The following is an 18596-nucleotide window of genomic DNA, read 5'->3' on the forward strand; positions in this document are numbered from 1 at the left end:
AAATCTGCATCTCTAAAAATCTGCATCTCTAAAAATCTGCATCTCTATCCCTGACTCTGAACACGAATATAGTCTAGTGGCCATGGACAATTCCGTTCTGAAATAGTTTCATCTATTTACTCAGAAAAGCTGTGACAGTTAATAGAATGTGTCACTTTAGGGACCGGTGTGTTGGACAAAGCAGAAAAACCTACCTATGTGCAGGAACATCACGTTCTGAAATAGTTCCAGAGCATTCCACTAAAGTAGTATGAGATTTACCTGTGAAGCTTTGTCCAATTTGCAGTATACCATCAGCATTACCATCTGCAACTGGTCCTACAAGAATCCTTGAATCAAAAGGTGTGCTGTCATCTTCCCAGCCATTCAAGAAGAAACTAATTCTGCTGTGATGCACCTATAGAATCAACAAAATGTGGAAATACATGCTTCATTATGCAATCCTTTTGATTTCAGTACATGTTGTATCTATCCTTGATTAGCCAGTAACATTATTCCAACCTACTTGACAGCATGCCTTTACCTGTGGTGCCTACTGAAAGTAGTTACCTCCTTTCTGTCCACCCATTAGCAATCCAATTAATAGGATCATTATTCAGATGCATATACTATAAAATTTCTACAGTGGTTCAATCATAGAATCTACAGTATGGTGATCTGGCAGAGAGGAGGAAGAGAGAAAAAGAGAGAAAGGTCTGTTTCACAAGGTACAAGACTGGTTACAGCTACTTCACCACTTCAGGCCATGGGCACATGTTATAGCTGTCAGAGCTCTTCTCATACACATCAGCTCATACAGGCCTGAAGGGACCATCTACCATACTCAGCATAACCAAATGCAGCACACCTCAGCCAGGCTTCGAACACCCCTCCAAAATGCCTCGCTGGCCCCGACATGCTTCTTTCTTACAAGGGCTGAAGGGAATGGTATAGGAACTGGCTACATCTGCTTTACACCCAGTGGGAAATTTCCTTACATCAAGGGAACCCTTGGCTACGAATATGTGCTCAGTCGGCACTCCAGGGTATTCTTTTCTGCAAGCATTCCCTTCCCTGCCAATTCATTTTAAATTTGAGCAAATGTTCATAGAAATACTTTATGGCATTCTCCCAGCTCCACAAAGTCACACGATGCTGAGCTTTTACAAAGTACTTTTTTTTGCATTAAAAATCTATGTTTATGTTACATAAAACTGGACAAAGTTTAATAATATGGAAGTGCCTTTCAGACTTATATTTTATGGAATTCAATAATTTAATTTTTAAAAATACCGGGATAAGACGCAAATTGGAGTAATCATGGCTGTAGTCGGCTTCCCATTAATGAATTTAATTACTGAAACCACCTTCAATTTATTCAAAACTTCTGAACTCTGTGGAATAGTTCACTTAACAAACGTAATCTCATTCCAGAAAGCAATTTATTTGCAAAATTCAAATTACACAATTTTAAAAATATTTAGCTTGCATAAGGCTTATTTCACTTGATTGCCTGGTAACCTTCAGACTTTGAAGCATTGCTTTGTTTTAGCCAATTTACAGAATGCCTGTTCCATTTTGCAGATATAGATGCCTGGTGAATCGTGTCTACGGAGGTCAACTAAACCGAGAGTGCTTTAGTCTGTCTTGATACCCACTCTAATCAAATCAACATAAACCTGGAATAATTGTTTCCAATAAGAACAACAGATGTGTGAGCACAAACAGGTTTACAAAACAGAATAATCTGTTTCAAAAAGGAAAGCCAGAACCTGAAAAAAAAAAAAAAAATCAGTTCGAAAACCACACTATAGGCACTCAAAATGCTATTCCACCAATAAAGTGTTTCAAATTTCAGACCAAGATAAACAGACACAATTATCTATAAATCTGAGCTCAGATGATCATCATCAGTGCCACAGGCAACATGACTCTGTCAGTATTTTAAGAAAGAAAATATGAAATATGTTGGGGTTTCTTGTTTTGTTGTTTTGTTTTGTTTTGTTTTGCTTCCCCCCCCCCCCCTTCAGTTTCACACCAAATTGTACAATTATTTTTTTCTCCTTAAACTGCACTTTCAAACACATACATGCATGCTGAGCTTTATTGCTGTTTCCACATTCAGTCCATATTTCCCAAAATAAGACAGAAAAATTTATTGTCCTTCCACTGATGGAAGTTTGAAGGCTATTATCATAATTACTAAGCATTGAGATTTGTTCCAAAAGTTATTGCATATGAGTTTCACCACTCAAAATACATCTCTCTCCACTTTAAATTATCCTTTCTGTTGACACATCAATGACCTAAATACAACACTTTTTTATTTAATTTTAATTCAAAGCCCTCTAAACATCTGATGCCCTATTTGCAAGAGCCTAAGTATATGGTGGTTACATTGCATTTTATTCTTGCATCACATTTTTTACAGCCTGTTACTGTCATTTGGTGTTTGACTGTTATCATCATAAAAGATACAGGCTTTTCTACTTTGTTATTTGTAGCATTATCTCATGTTTTACAACATCTTTGCACAACATGCCCGCACATGAAATATAACTAGTGAAAAGTTCTCAGTGGTATTAATGCATAAAAAAGAATGTGGTTCCATCTCTACTGTCTTTACCCAGCCGAAAGCTGATGAACAGCCAATTTTCCTTTATCACATTAGCACAGCCATGAGGGAAACACATTTGTTCTAGTCAGCTACACTAAAGATACTATTACCAATCTAACATATACATGTTTTATATCAGCAGTATTCTCAGAGTATGAGGGAGCCAACAATATATTAACACTAGCATGACAGTTTATTTAAGAAAAGAAAATTGTCTCTGTAGAGGGACAGAAGTTAGAAATGTATGGCTAAAGCTCAGTGTCACTGGTCTAATAAAGGTAATAATTCTTAAGCTTTCTTTATAGCAGGTAACACTCCTGTGGCAGCTCTGTCATATCATTCAAATAAAAATGTTGTCTTTTACAAGTTTAAGAGTACCCTTATTTTTAGTCAGATATGAAGCATGTTTCCGATTTCCTGTTTTCACTGTAAAACATTTGTAAGAGGAATTCAGAAATGGGCTCGCTCATGCCCAACAGCTCGTTGCAAGCTTAGCACCTCAGCTGCAGCTTGTGTAGGGCCCCATTCTGCCTCCCCCAGCAGTAAGCAGACCGCTTGCCTTCACGTACCCCTATTCAAATCAGCAGGACTATTTACGGCTTAAGAGTGACAGAATTGGGCCCTAAACGATCAGGTATTTTTACTTGTTGAAAATAGGTGATTAACGGCAATTTTAAATCTCCCTCCCCCCTCCCCCATCAACAATCTCTTTATATTAAATAGGATTTAGAATAGTTGGGTTTAATATAGCACATCCCCAAGGTAGCCCTAAGCACTTTACAATGCTGAATTGGATATCAGTAGTGCAGTGACTGTGTAAGGCAAAGGCAGCAGTCATTATGCATTTGGCAGTAGCTCAATGTAATGATCCCCCTGCTGGTTATTAAAGGGGGTATGAATATCTGACATGGGAGGAAAACGTAGGAGGGAAACCATGTGTGGGATAAAAAAAAAATCCCAGTGGCTCTTCACTGTGGGAGGAGAGGAATGTCTCAAAGTTTGGTGTCAGTTTGGACTAAGCTAAATAAGAAGGAAGGCTGGCACTGAATCGGCTGTTTGATGTGGTGGGTGTTTAAGGTCTCCTGACCGTTAGCATTAAATTGCGCACAATACCACAGAAATAAAAGATTAATTTTACTGGTATCTGACAGAGGGGACAGGATTATTCCCCTATTGTCTTCATAAATAAAGTTCTATAGGAATTTGCCCCAGGAGAGTGAGAAGAGAGAGTTAGGAAAGTGTAGCCTGCAGAGCACAGGACCAGAAGCCTGGAACATCAGAGCTCTAATCCCAGCTCTGAAACCATCTCTCCCCCTTGTGCCTCCCCATCTGTCAAATACTTAGCAAATCACCTCACAGGGAGGGTGACACGGATTAGTCACTAAGATAAATTCACTCTGCGACTGCATTAGCTGCTGCCAATGCAAAGCCCAATACCAACTTCAAGCAATGGAAAATTCATTTGATGGTGAACTGAGATGGTGAAGGATACTCACAATCTTTCCTCTAAGAGCATTCTTGTCATGATCCAGAAGAGCTTCAAAGATGAGAGGTGCTGAGCCAATGAGGCAAAAGGCAAATTCATTTAGTGCATCCAAGATTAAGTTCTTACGGTCCTGTCACAATTCAATTGCCCTTTAGAGCCAATCCAAACCATTTCCTCCCAAATAAAAATACCAAATCCAATCACTGCCTACCTAGGAAAAATTCCCTACCTGATGGGTCACTGCAGTGCAGAATGGGAGACACACTGAAGGTCAAGCTACCACACAGAAATTGAGATATGAACAGCAAAGGTACTACAAATATTCATTTTCTCACTTGAACATCTGTACTACTCAGACCCTACCCATGAAAGCAAAATAATGAAATCTACCATGAATTTTGAATCAGGCAGAGCAATCATAAAAAACAATAATAATATTAAAAAGTAGTATTTTCATGTATTGATTGCTAATAGAAACTTCTGCTATATTGCAGCAACTTGTGTGGGGAAAAAAAGAACCACCACAACCAAATTCCACATTTAACTTCAGAGGAGTTGTACTGGCTAAAGGACCAGCTATGGCACAAAGCAGAAGCAGGGGAGCATATAGGAGCATGGTAAGCACATATGACACTGCTCATGAATACTCTTTGAACGTCAAACCACTGGCAGCTCAAAGACTTCAGCCAGACACTGTTCCTACATATCTAGCAACTTTCCATCTTTCCATGGATTTCTTTTGCATCAATTTGTGTTGCTATCCCTTGAATGCAAAAAGTGGTAGTTCCCAAAGGCACGTAGTGTATAGACTGAAGAATATGACTCTTCTTTTTCTTTTTTTTTTTTAAGCCCTGAACTGTACGGTTATCTACAGGTATAATGATAAAGAAGTATTTCAATTATAAAAAAAACGTATTTCAAAAAAAAAAATAATATAGTTGTGAAAAAAAAAAAAGTATCCTTTATGAGCACGGATGCAGAACAAATTTGGGGTCTCAAGTTGAAGAAAGAGTAATATCGATTATTTTTTTTCCACTTTCCAAACCAAAGCCAATTTGTAAGAATTCCAAGACCCCAAGTCTACACAGTTTTGGCTTTTAGGTAATAACACGCTTATATTACATAACGTTCATGTGTGACACCTAGTACATTTAAAAAACATACACTTTTTCTTCACACACACAAGTCATCTTGTCATCAAAACATCAAAACCCATTACATATACATATATAAAGGCATCTGAGACCAGTTTAGTCTCCTCTATGTAGAACCGAATTGCATCATTTCAGCTAAAATAAATGAAGTTAAGTGAATTCTCCTTCAGTGGATATTATGATTTTTTTCATCAGTAAGATTTTTCCATTAAAAATAAGTCTTTATATTAATACTCACATACCTTGTGCAAAATTATTTCTAATAAATAAGATAGAAAGATGTGAAAAAGAAAGCTTTATGTTCCATTGTTCAGTAACAAAAACTACCTAAATATAGCAGAGCTCAATATCAGTAACCAGATATTGACTCCACTGAACTAACTGACATAGAATCAACAGATGTGTTAGTCTCTTCTCTAGAATTTCTGATATACGGTTCAAAGACATACCTGTTTTTTAATAAGCACGTTTCCCTTTAGGTTATTTTTCCTATTCTAATATTTAATTACATGGGAAAGATTTATTAAAATATTTCAAATAAATTAAAGGGAGTTATTTCAAGACAACATTAATCTCTTCTACTGGTTAAATATACATTTTTTTTACTCCTATTTATAATAGATTCTAGCAATCACAAAGCACAATTTAATCTTAAAGTTTCTTCTCATCTATTGTTCTAGTAAGTAGATCACAGTGTCTGGCAAGACAGATGAAGAAACCAGATGGATTTCTTCCCAGATTTTCAGGCCATAGATGAGGAGTTCCACAACAGAGGAAATGTTGGCACCAAAAAGTCAAAGAAGAAAAATCTTCGTTCTAGCCAAATGATACCAACCCTGGCCTACTTCATTATCCAGCCAATCCAGTGATGGCAAACACTTAACTGTAACTTCAGTTCTTAAGACTATACCATCAAAGGAAGTATCAGATCGCAGAGGCATGAATGACCATAATAATGACATATAAAACAACTCGATAAGCAAATATTCACCTTTAGACAACTAATAGGAGATAGAATACATTCCAATACATGTAATGGACACTACTATTTCTAAATAAGATGAAGATTTAATTTAGAGGCTGGGAGAAAATTCTTCACTCAGAGGGTGGTGAGACAATGGAACAGGTTGCCCAGAGAGGTTGTGGATGCCCCACCCCAGGTGGTGTTCAAGACCAGGCTGTATGGGGCTTTTGGCAACCTGACAGTGGTTGGGGGATAGTAGTGGGAGGGGTCCCTGCCTATGGCAGAGGGGTTGGAATGAGGTGATCTTTAAGGTCCCTCCAATTTGAGCCATTCTATGATTCTATGAAGATGAAGCTCAGAGATCTAAGATATGTATCAGACACCAAATATCAGCTATCTGTAAACTAAAATTGGGGGGGAAAACCCAGCTAATTTTTAAATTACAAATTCAAATTTAGTTAGTTGCAAATGTAAACAACATGTTAAGATTAAACACAAGCTAAAATTAAGAGCCTGTTTCTCTACTGAGAAAACAAGAAAAAAACTGAACAAAAACAAACTGTAGAAAAACCAAACAAATCTGCATTAGTTTATCCTTTAATTAAGCTCTATTTACACATCAAGAAGTTTCTCTGAGATAAAAATAATTGTATCATTATAAAGAAGTTTATACACAATATGAAGAATTTTGAAGTGCTTTATGAACAGCAATTAGGTAGCTAATACAACTTACCTGGTAAGGCATAAAAAAAGATGTTCCATTTATTTTCCAGATCAGCAAACAGGCAGAAACAGAAATGACCCCTTCCCTTAGTTGCTATAAAACCTTAAGCAACTCCAAAGTCAATAAAGCTATACAGGATTTACAGAGATATAAAATAAGCAGAAGTTAGCATAAATGATTTGCTTAATCATTCAGAAATAATACAGAAACAGATTCTGACAATCAGAATAAGTTGTGATGCACCTAGCTCAAAAATTACTATACAACATACAGTTACAATTGCTTACCGTTATTAATTTGTTATGGTCCTTATAAAAGTTGTTTCCTGAACATAGCTTATTATATGTTAAGATAACCAAGACTCATAAAAACATTTTTTCTAAATGTATTGCAGATTTGTTGCATCAGGAACTTGTTCAATGAGCTCACTCTATAGAAACAGACAGTATATTAACACATTTTCTCCCAAGGTGAGAAAACAGATTAAGGTTATGACCAAAATGACAGGCCTGTGGCTTCCTTGAATACTTTAATAGAGTCAACAAATCAACAGTGGTCACTGATGACAACAGATGAGGGAAGACAATAGATGGAAGGAGGGGAATTAGTGATGCTGCTATAATGGTGTAATCAGAAACTTGAGCATAAAAATCTTTTTCACCTTCAACCTGTCTAAATATGCTCTTTTGGCCTGTTTATATAAAGATATACAGCATATTCTACCATTGGGTGACATGTGGATTCACATCTCTACTCTGAAAGCGGATGTGGAACAGAAACATAACAGTTAATAGAAGATGCAGGAAGGGGATTTTGCATATCAAAGAGAGGAGGCACACAGGTACGTACTTTGGTATTTTCTTGCATAATTGCAAATCTTGCTGAAGCTGCAGTTACAAAGGCTTCCACACAGCTTTAATATTTTGTAAGTGAATTTTTGTAAGGAGGAAAGGTCAGTGATACGGACTTAAAGAACACAAAGTGGACAAATGGATGTTTGACGATAAATATGGAATGAAACTATTAGCATGAGTCCAAGTTTATCTTCAGTTATGATTCAAGCAGAGCAAATGACCAAAAAGCCACCATGCTGCCTTTCACATGTTATTAAAAATTTGGGTGTCTGTGTCCCCCTAAATTAGTGCATCAGAAATGGCATCAACTTTGTCACAATTTAACACTTCTCTTCGCTGAAGAAACTGCAGAATTCCTTCTCAAAGGCTTCTTTCCCACCTGCCTGTTCTGTCCCTCTGCTTTCTAATTTTCCTTAGAGCACTATTTACTGATTCTTCTTATTTTGCCTTATTCTATTCTTTTATTTATTTTTAGCTCCATACTCTCACATTTGACTTTTTTTTTTTTAAACCCATGTACAAAAAAACGCATGAGAGCATAGCCCATGCCCCAAGCACTAGCATTTTTCTAACATCCTAAAATTCCTCTATTCCTGCCCAAGCCAGGTAAGCTCCCTGTCAGCCACCTTAAGACTGCTTTGGAAGATAAAGAGGTGCAGTAGTTTCCATAGCTCAAGTTCTGTTGCTGATTTCATACCATACCAGCACATCCTGCTCCACAGTACCCACCAGCATCTGTGTACAGCCTGCTCGTACAGTTATATATTGTTTCTCTCTCCTTACAATATATGCCACATGTAGTCTAACCTAAATTTAAAGCCTTCGCTGAATGGACAATTCAAAAATGAGCACCACAAGCACTATTATACAATTGGTAGCATAAGTACATTTTGGCAGTGATGACATTATTGCTAGGGATGTTTGAGCAGATGTCTTACATACACCAAAATCCCTTGTGCTTCTTTTTTTATTCCTCCTATTAGAGGCACAGCTTACAACCAGAAGATAAAATGAGTTTAGTTTTAGTCTTTTGCTCTCTGCATTTTAATTTTTTATTTAGAATGAAAATTGAGACAACACAGAGGGAACTTTTCAGATCTAAAGCTTGGCAAGAGATAATAAATTTATGTAGCAAACCTGAGAACAAGAATGTGTCACAGGGAATTTGTCTCATACCTTGTTCTCAAACAGACAGAAAAAAAGATGCTAATAACCACGTTAATAGGGACAGGGAAAGTGGGGATAAAAATCAAAGTACAATAACCAGGAAGAAAAGCAAGCTCAGATAATCTATCTGCATAATGCTTGACAGACAAATGACACCTCCTACACCAGTAAATACTTACTGATGATTTTGCCAGCAAGCTTGATGCTGCTTCAGCTAGAATCATATGAAGTTTAACAAGGGAAAGTGCTGGATTCTGTACCTGAGATGAAGCAACCCTGGCTGTACATACAGACTGGGGGATTAGAGGCTGGAAAGCAGCCCCAAAGAAAGGAATCTGGGGGGTTGGTCAATGGCAAGCTGAATGTGAGTCAGCAGTGTGTCCAGGCAGCCAGAAGGGCGGACTGTGTCCTAGGTTACACCAAGCCTGACATTGCCAGCTAGCTGGTTGGGGGAAATGACTGTCCTGCTCGGTGCTGTGTGGCCTTACCTCAAGTATGGTTTGCAGGTTTGGGCACCACAATACTAAAGAGACATAAAACTATTAGAGAGTGGCCAAAGGAGAGCAACCAAGACGTTGAAAAGTCTAGAGTGGAAGATATGTGAGGAGCAGCTGAGGTCCCTTGGTTTGTTCAGCCCAGGGCAGAGCAGGCTGAGGGGAGGCCTCATGGCGGCCTGCAGCTCCCTCATGAGGGGAGCGGAGGGGCAGGCGCTGAGCTCTGCTCTCTGGGGACAGCGACAGGACCCGAGGGAACGGCATGGAGCTGGGACAGGGGAGGGTCAGGCTGGGTGCTAGGGAAAGGTTCTGCACCCAGAGGGTGGTCGGGCACTGGGACAGGCTCCCCAGGGCAGTGGTCACAGCACTGAGCCTGCTGGAGGTCAAGAAGCATGTGCACAATACTCAGACATTGACTCTTTTTTTGGGGTGGTCCTGTGTGAAGCCAGGAGTTGGACTTGATCATCTTTCTGGGTCCCTTCCAGCTAGAGATACTCTGTAGTCCTATGAATATGAACCCTGTCTTGATTTCAAATATATTTCTCTTTCTTTACTTAGTAAGTTGGGGAAATAAAGAGTACTACTTTGATTAGCCATTACAGTTACTTAAAATCTTCATGCTGTTTTTAGATTGTTTGACCATTATCTTACAGTGAAGGTTAAAAAAATGCACACAATAAAACTTATTTTACCAGCTCTTGTTAAATGACTTTATTCACACTTCTAAATTCTTGTGTTTCAAATCATATACCATGCAGCAAAATCCTATACCACATATTCAAATCCTACACCACACGGCACAAAATGCTATTTTTGCTATATTTATAGCTATTTAAGATATTAGAACTCTGCACATCTGAGCATCCAAACCTGCTACCCACCCCTCTGCATCTCAAGGCTTGGAAGCAACTGGATTGCAGGCTTGAAGGAAAAGGACATGATAGAGGCAAGCTGCAACCCTGACATCTACAACAGTTTCAAAGTGATGCTTTTCACACATCTTTGGTTCTCATGCCAAAGAGTATTTTACAGAGAGAAAAGAAAAAGAGCTTGAACCATTCATTGCAGCCAATGACTTCAGCAACACTATGGTCTGGACTTTATTATTATTTTTTAAAAAAGTAATAATGTTAGCATTCACAGTTAGGGGACATACCTTTATTTTCAGCCATCCTGTCATTTTTAAAAGAAACTGTGCCAGCATAATTCTAGGCTGAGATTTATTATTTAACAGTAGGACAAAAATCTAAAGTTAAGGCTGCCTTTTTGCCACAGCTTGCCAATAAAATAAATGACTATAAACATTTTATTTTATGGAGTATTTTTAGTTCATTCATATCAGAATTCAGGGATGCTGCACTCCTATTCATCCTGGAGAAAAGTAAACTCCAAAAATCTCCCTTTCATCACCTGTTTAAGCTCTATAGGAAAATCACCTACAGCCTTTAAAAACAGCAACTGAAGTTGGAGTGAGCAGAAATCATACAGGGATACGTGCAAGCTATTTGGCATTAAATCACTACATTTTCTTCAAGATCAGGATGCTGCTTTAAGAAGCCTGCACAGGGAAATGGTTTGAAATAATTCAGAAGTTGAATCCTTCCTTAGTATACCATAAATGAAGTTTCAACATACCTAAGCTCACCATAAGTGAGACCAACTAAATTTGTCAATTAAAACTATTGTAACAAGAGTTACAAGAAAAGACCTGGAAAGATGACTTTCTTTAAAAGGTTTATAGAGGATGATAGAGGATGCAAACACATCTATTTTTGAAGACACCATGCAGAATCTTGTTACAGAATCCAGAAGAACTTAACTTGCACTAATATAACAGGGTTTATAACACCTGTGTTGGATATATTTTCCTGCAGGCCAACAGACTAGTAGAATACCAGGAAAATATTTCAAAAGGAGAAACACTTTCTCATCTTTTTTCATCCTTTTTTTTTTTTTTTTTTTTTTTTTTTAAGTTTTATCCTCTATTTTTTTCCTATTTTTACTCCTGTTGTTATATTTTGACATATGCTTTTCCAGGAGTTTCTAATAAAAAATTCTTGATTAGATGGCTTTTGAAATTAAAACTGCCTGAATGGGAAAAAACCCACACCATTTTTAAAATACTGAAATTGACTCATCACAACATTCTGTCCAAAGATAACAAGTGGACTGACTAGTACTTCAGCTGTGAATTTATTTAAATGTAGACATACACATGCAGCATTAGGGAGGCAAAAACAGGATATGAAATAAACATAAGGCATCAACTGTAAGCTCACTGTCAAGAGTACACCAAGGCTTCTAACCACAGAGTTCAGCTGAAGGTAACTATCTGTCAAATGTAATCTGTGCAAGTGAATATACTTAAGCTGGTGCTATGAATCAACCAAAATTGCTTTGGTCTTATTGACATTCAATTGCAAGAAGTTGCAGCTCATCCAGTCCAATAGACAGTCTGACAACACCAAGAGTGCTCCAGTGACAGAAAGCTTTAAATATAGATGCAACTATCATCATAATATACATGGAACTAAACTTTATGATCCCTCGTACCATCTTCAGAAACTGGTCAGGCAGTCATCAGCTGGGTGCCATAAGACCACATGGTCATCCTCAATGATTGTTGCCAATTTCTGCAGTTAACAAATAACCATGAGGAAAAAAAAAAAAAAAAAAAAAAAAAAAAGATTGACTGACAGAAAAAGATCATTTGTTCTTTCATCACTGTCCCCTTAAATGTCTCTGAAATTCACTTTTTTTCATTATCACCTTTGTTCAGCTTTTAAAATAAAATGCCACATTCAGATTTGTTCAAACCCTTTGCTTTAGTTAAGGGCCAGATCTTCAGCTTCTATAAACTGTCTACAGCTTAAGCCATGCCATGCCATTTTACACCTGCCCAGACTCAGACCTTAAATACATTCCATTGCCTTACTTCCTCACATCTGTTCTTTGTGTCTTGAAACAAGATTTCTGATAATGTGTATATGTGGGAGAAGGATGTTGGAGAATAAAGCATCTTGCATACTAGGTCCTAAATTGAGCCCTACATCCTAGCTTTGCACAAAAAAAAAAAAAAAAAAATCATTTGCAACAAGTTCTCGTTTGTTTGACCCTTCTCTCTTAGAGAAGACCCTCCATTTCAGTGGTAGATGCTACAGCACAGCAGTGTTTTGTTTTGTTTAATTTTTATATAGACCCACTGACCACATGAGTTATTACAGGCATTCATTTGCTTGCCCTTTCCAGCCCTCATTGCCTCATTCCTTACCTCACTAGGGAATTGAAATCATCCCAGAGTTGCAAACAGAGAAGAAAATTGTGGAAAAGGAAATCTGTCAATTACCTAAAACTTGCAAGTGTATTTAAGGGTTGCAAAATGCAAATATCAGGACAGGGAGAAAGCAGAGTCTCGCCCCTACGTTCTGTGCACTCAGGACGGCTATGCTCACGCTCTGAGAAATCCAGGGTACAGAAAAACAGAGACCTGAAGAAACCACATCAGGGGACCATAGCGACTGAACTGTCATGAAACAGAAGGGCTGGAGAGGATAAAGGGACAGCAGAAGAAATGCTAAAGAACAGCAAAGGGGAAGGAAAAAGCATAGGGTCGGGAGGGGCAAGTTGTCTCTTTGCCTTTCCTCCTTTTGCCTCAGGCCCATATCGGCCTTTCCTTTTCTTGACTTAACTGGGATGAATTTTAATTGCAGCCTTTCTACGTGTTTTATATACTATGTACTCTCTACTTGTGTGGAGTGGATTTCCCATTCATCACAGGATTGCAGGCAAAAGTCCCAGGAGCATTTTGCTTTCCTTCAAAGTTAGCTTTGCTAAAATCAATAACTTTAGGGCTGCTTTCTCCACCTAGCACATACTCCCACCCACCTCATGACCATTTCAAATTTTGTGATTTTATGATCATTTGTTTCTTATCTCCACATACAGATTTATATTTGCAATCTTTCCATGATAACAGTGACAATATTCATATTGTATAGATTGTTTCAATAACTGCATAAAGGCAGAAACCTTAGGATAACAGTGGAAACATGCTCTCATTTGCAGTTTTAACACAGTCAATTCTAACAGATCTCTAGCAACCACTTTTCCTATTGTGTCCTCCTCAATACCCCATAATCATTCTTCATATCAAAGTCTTGGCTTTCTTGGGATCTATTTTATGCCTGAAAAACTATTTTTATTGTTCATGCTTTTTTCTCCTAATCTACTGCAAGTTTAGCACAACAGCCAAGAATCATAGCTACATCAAGTTGTCCTCACCTTGTATACAAACTACTGAACTTAGGAAAAAAGGGGGGAAGAGAGGGGGGTATCTAGCGTAGATTAAATATCATCCTTCAGCAATATTGTTACATCTCTTCCAGCTTTATATTAGCTCTTCCTTCACTAGAACTCTATATCTTGGCATTTTAAATCCCCCTTCATTTTCCTGGTTGTCTCTCTTATTCCAATAATATCTTTCTTATCCTTGAAAACATGTCACTCCAATTCAGCAGTCTTATTACATATGCTCCTAGCATTTGTATAAAAGCTATTTAGCTTTTCTCTTTGCCCTCTTTTACTTTTCTTTTTCACTATCTCCTACAATGTTAATCCCTTCTCAACGGGAAATGGTTTTCCTTCAATCCAAGTCTTTCTTTTTGTGCATAGATCCACTAGTTCAGCTTGAACTCCCTGAAGAACAACATATATTTAAAAAAAAAAAGGGGGGGGGGGGGGGGGGGGGGCGGGGGGAAGAAGGGGAAGGAAACGATGGAACCCTGGAGTGCTCCTGAAGCAATTAACTCTGCTCAAGAACAAGCCACATATTAATCCAAATCTGACTCCAAACAGTGAAATTGGAAGGTAAGTGGAAGGCAGACTGGTCTGGCAGTTTAGACTTCAGATATTTACTATAGATATTTCATTAAAAAAAAAAAAAGCTTTGAAATTGGAAAAATGCAAGTAAAAGCAAGCAGAAAGATAGAAAGTAAGAATTATGTATGTAATTTATTTTTTTGACAAGGGTAATTTTAGTATTGCGATACTAACTGCGTGATACAACCCACACTGTCAATTATCTGATCAACAAGGCCAAACACAAAGAAAGATCAATGTGAAAAGAGGCAGCTTTTGAAATAGTCTGCATTTTTAAAGAATTAGTATTTAAATAAGTAAATATTGTTTTAAACCATTGAATCAGAGATTACAAATCCTTCAGCCACACAGTATGCGTTCCAGTTATGGATTGGCAATTTTCATTTTATCTTTCATTGGTGAGTTCATCACCAGTATTTCAGTAGTACTAATATTAAAATGGTTAGCTACAGCTCTGCCACTTTCTACCCCATTCAGCGTTGTACCAATGAAAAACATTTCTTATTGCACGTGTCAGTAGAGCTCTATCAACCCATTAATGATGCCTCAGGACAAAATAAGTATATCTTGGCAGGAGAGTAGGAGAACCTGAGAGCTCAAGATTACACATACAGATTCTGCTAAAAACTAAAGTAATCAAAAAATAATTAATCTTTGTTCTTTTTACATGGAAAATTGTAACAAGTGACTCTTGTGCTGCAAATGAGTTCGAAACAATAAAATATAATAAAAGGATAGTAGTCATCATATCTGAAAATATACAGAGAACAATTGCTTTCTTGCTGCATAATGACTATTTTCCCCAAATCACAGAAAAATCAGATCTAAACTCAAGATCGCTATAGTAACATGAAGAGACAAGTATTAAGGATTCAACAAGCTGCTTTTTAGCAGCTAAAACAGTTACATAAAATAGACTTGCCAAAATTAATTGAAACAAAAGGCCTGAAAGTACATTTTAGATCATCTCATAACAATGCACATTTTCTCTCTGCCCCCTCCATTTAAAATACAGCACAACCACTGATTCTGAATTTTCCTGAACTACTTGTAATCATGTAAATTAGGGATGAGATGTAATGTCAAATGAAACATCCCTTCTGAATAAAGTCTCTGTGCTTCACTAGTCAAAGAATAAGCAGATACCTGCACAAATGAAGGGAGCTGTTACTAATGTACAGTGATTAACCCTGTATTACGCTATCAGCTGTAGATTAAATTCTGGTCTTTTGAATTGCCTAGATGTGAAGAATTTTGCAACACTTAGCACTGCTCAGTACTAGCACTTGTAAGTCATTCCCAAATGTAATGCAAGAATACATTGGTTCTACAACACTTGAACAGCTCTGCTGGGACTGGGAGGTTGAAATCCGTCTCCTTGTCTTTGTGATGATTTACATAAGAAGAAAGCAACTACTCTTGCCCTCTGAATGCCTCACCACAGAAGTTCTGTGTATCCAGTAAGGGGAATCATACAGTTTTTGCAAATAGAGTCTCATCTTTTCCTTCAAGGATTAGTTTTTCTTCATGGTCAACATAACTGTCTTTGACTCCATTTGTATTCCTTTCAACAACCTTATACCAACCCCTTCCCTCCTCTGTGTCTTGCTTTCTTCCTTCTATCACAACCTCCTTTAGAAAGTCATTCAACTACTCCTTTGCATTATAATTCTCCAACATTCTTTTCAATTTTAATTCACTCATTTTCAATTTCCCTGCTTTGTTTTAAAAAAGAAAAAACAACCAACATTAGCTGCTTTCCTCCAGAGTTACTAAGCAACTCAGCAGCAAAGCTTTGCAGTAGATACAAGCCATTAACTGAACACAAACCAAAACCAAAGGACTGTGTTTTGGTAGCTTATCCCTGGAAAAAGCTAAAGGAAAAGGTTTTTGCAACAGCTCCCTCAACCACATTTTATTGCAGATGGGTCAGGAGAGGATCAGGGAAGACTGCTCAGAAAATCCCAGTGGTTTCCTGTGTACCTAATTGCACCTTACACGCTTTGAGATTAAGCTCAGAAAGGCCAGGGAGATTACTGATCAACAGCAAAAATGAGGATGTCAATAAACACAATTTATGGAGAAGGATAAAAACTCTTCAAACACAAAAGTACTCTTGAAATTTAAGAAAAAGAGTAGTAATCCAGTTTACTGACCTGTTACATGTTATGGGAGATCAAAAAAGCAGCACAAACAGAAAATACTATACAGTTTTCAGTTAGCCCTGCAGAGATTGAAGAACAATGCGAAAAATTAAATTACAGACATGATACATGAACAGGTCTTGGAGCAATCTTTCTTCTGATAATCCAGAAAATCAGGCCAACACAGGAATAACTATTTGCCGGGGGGGGGGGTGATGGCAGACCATGGGACATAGATACATACTGTATACTGGAAAATGCAACATGGTATTTCTGGAAGGAAATCTCAAGCTACAACTTTGAGCATCTTGAATGAGTTAGGATGTATGTGGATAAGCAAGGCCTGACCAATATTATACTCTGGTTTTCCAGAAAGGTTTCAAATAGGTAAAGATTAAACAACCACACTTTGCAAAGACAGAAGTTTAGGTAACTCCAAACACCTCTGCAACTTAACATTTTGTACAATCTTGAAAACGGGTGAGGTGAAAAAGGTAGTTAACACATCCAGGCAGTAAAAGTCAAGCTTGCTTCAAATTTACAACAGGATCTCAAAACATTTAAGGAACAAGCAATAAAAGAGCAAACTAAAAGTGTTGATAACCACAAAGTAATTGACATGAGAAAATTATTCTTAACTATGTAAACATAACATTAAATTCTGAGCTTCTACTGCTCAGAAAAGAAAAGGTGTTCTTAGAGTTACCATAGAAAGTAAACCACTAATGAACAAAATACTCAATGGCAGCCAAAGAGAGAAAGGAATGAGGAACAAATCCACAAAGCTTCATAGTACAACTACAGAAATTTATGGTACAAAGTGTCTAGAACAACAAGGGAGTTCTGACCCTTTCATCCCCAAAACTGCTATAGCACAATGCACAATTTCAGAAGAGATCAGTGAGGATGACCGAACTGCAGAATGACTTTAGTAAAAGGACAAATCAAATTAGGAATCCAAATTAAAACTAACTGTGACAACCTGTGATTGAGTTCTAGAGCCAGAATCTCAAGCAGTATGAGAACGATAAATAGAAAGTAACCCACAAAAGAAATTATCCAAAAGAATTTAGCAAACAGCCAGTTTAAAATACAGAACAGCTTCACACGGGCATAATTACATATAAAGAACACACTTCCACAGGGTAACAGAGACACCAAAAATGTAAGCTATAAAAGAATGAGACTACCAAACTATATGCAGGTCAATCAGTGGCTATTCAACTCAGCCTAACTTAAGACACTTCAAAGCCATGGGCTGTTGGAGAAGAGGTCAGGGATGTATATGAAGAAAGCTGTTTCGGGACATCTGCTCTTTCACTTGCAAAGATAGAATATCTAGATAGACTGTCAAACCAACACAGCAGTTCTTATACAATGCAAAAATTATGGTATTATTGAGCTGAGGTATTGGGATGAGATACATGGACAGGAGTGTTTTCCTTATCATCCACCCCAGCTGTTCAGCATCAGGAAATAATCTTTGCTTCCATGAGCAAATTATGCATGCAGAGACTGACCTGATTTTTTTTTCCTGTGAACTGCATTTTTTCTGTAACATGTATGGATTTTGCATTGTACAGAACATACACATGTAATTTATGTCACCTTCCGCCTGCTGCATGCAAGAAATGCATGTGAAAGTGTTCACACAAATAATGGAGGTTGCATAAGGGACATTCTGAAAGTTTCATCTTTCACTTTTTCAGACTTTTGACTTTTGTCTTTAAGCTAGAAAACACCGAACCAGACCTAGTAATTACTTTTTAATACTTTACTTATTTGTTTAAATAACCAGGAAAAGAAATTGCTCTATTTGGCCACACTCGTGAAGTTTTTAAGACTTATCAAAAAAGTTTCAAGTTTCTTGTGAAAATTTCTACTTAGCAACTGGCATAGCGTGAAGAGGGACAGTGGTTCAATATATGTGATCCATCTTTACCAGCAAACCAATTCAAGCCAGTTGTCGGTTTTTTGCTCTCACACTGTGCACACTGAGAACTACCTACAGGAGGACCTTCCATCTGCATTGCAAATGTTCTGCGCTAAATGGTGATATTCCAGTGTACAACTTCAAGCTTGGTCTCCTCAGAAAGGAATCAAATTCAAGCATATCAGAAGTGTTCTTCTGGGTA

The 18596-nt window shown here is 37.6% G+C and overlaps 1 protein-coding gene across 1 annotated transcript in view; it reads right to left on the reverse strand.

Moving 5' to 3' along the window:
• USH2A (usherin) overlaps positions 1–18596 on the reverse strand; it is a 414223-nt gene that overhangs the window by 362838 nt on the left and 32789 nt on the right. The window contains exon 4 of the mRNA XM_035320952.1: positions 262–397. Coding sequence (XP_035176843.1) covers positions 262–397 — 136 coding nt within the window. The remainder of the gene's footprint in view (positions 1–261; positions 398–18596) is intronic.

The sequence above is a fragment of the Oxyura jamaicensis genome, chromosome 3, assembly GCF_011077185.1.
Source record: "Oxyura jamaicensis isolate SHBP4307 breed ruddy duck chromosome 3, BPBGC_Ojam_1.0, whole genome shotgun sequence".
Taxonomy (NCBI): domain Eukaryota; kingdom Metazoa; phylum Chordata; class Aves; order Anseriformes; family Anatidae; genus Oxyura; species Oxyura jamaicensis.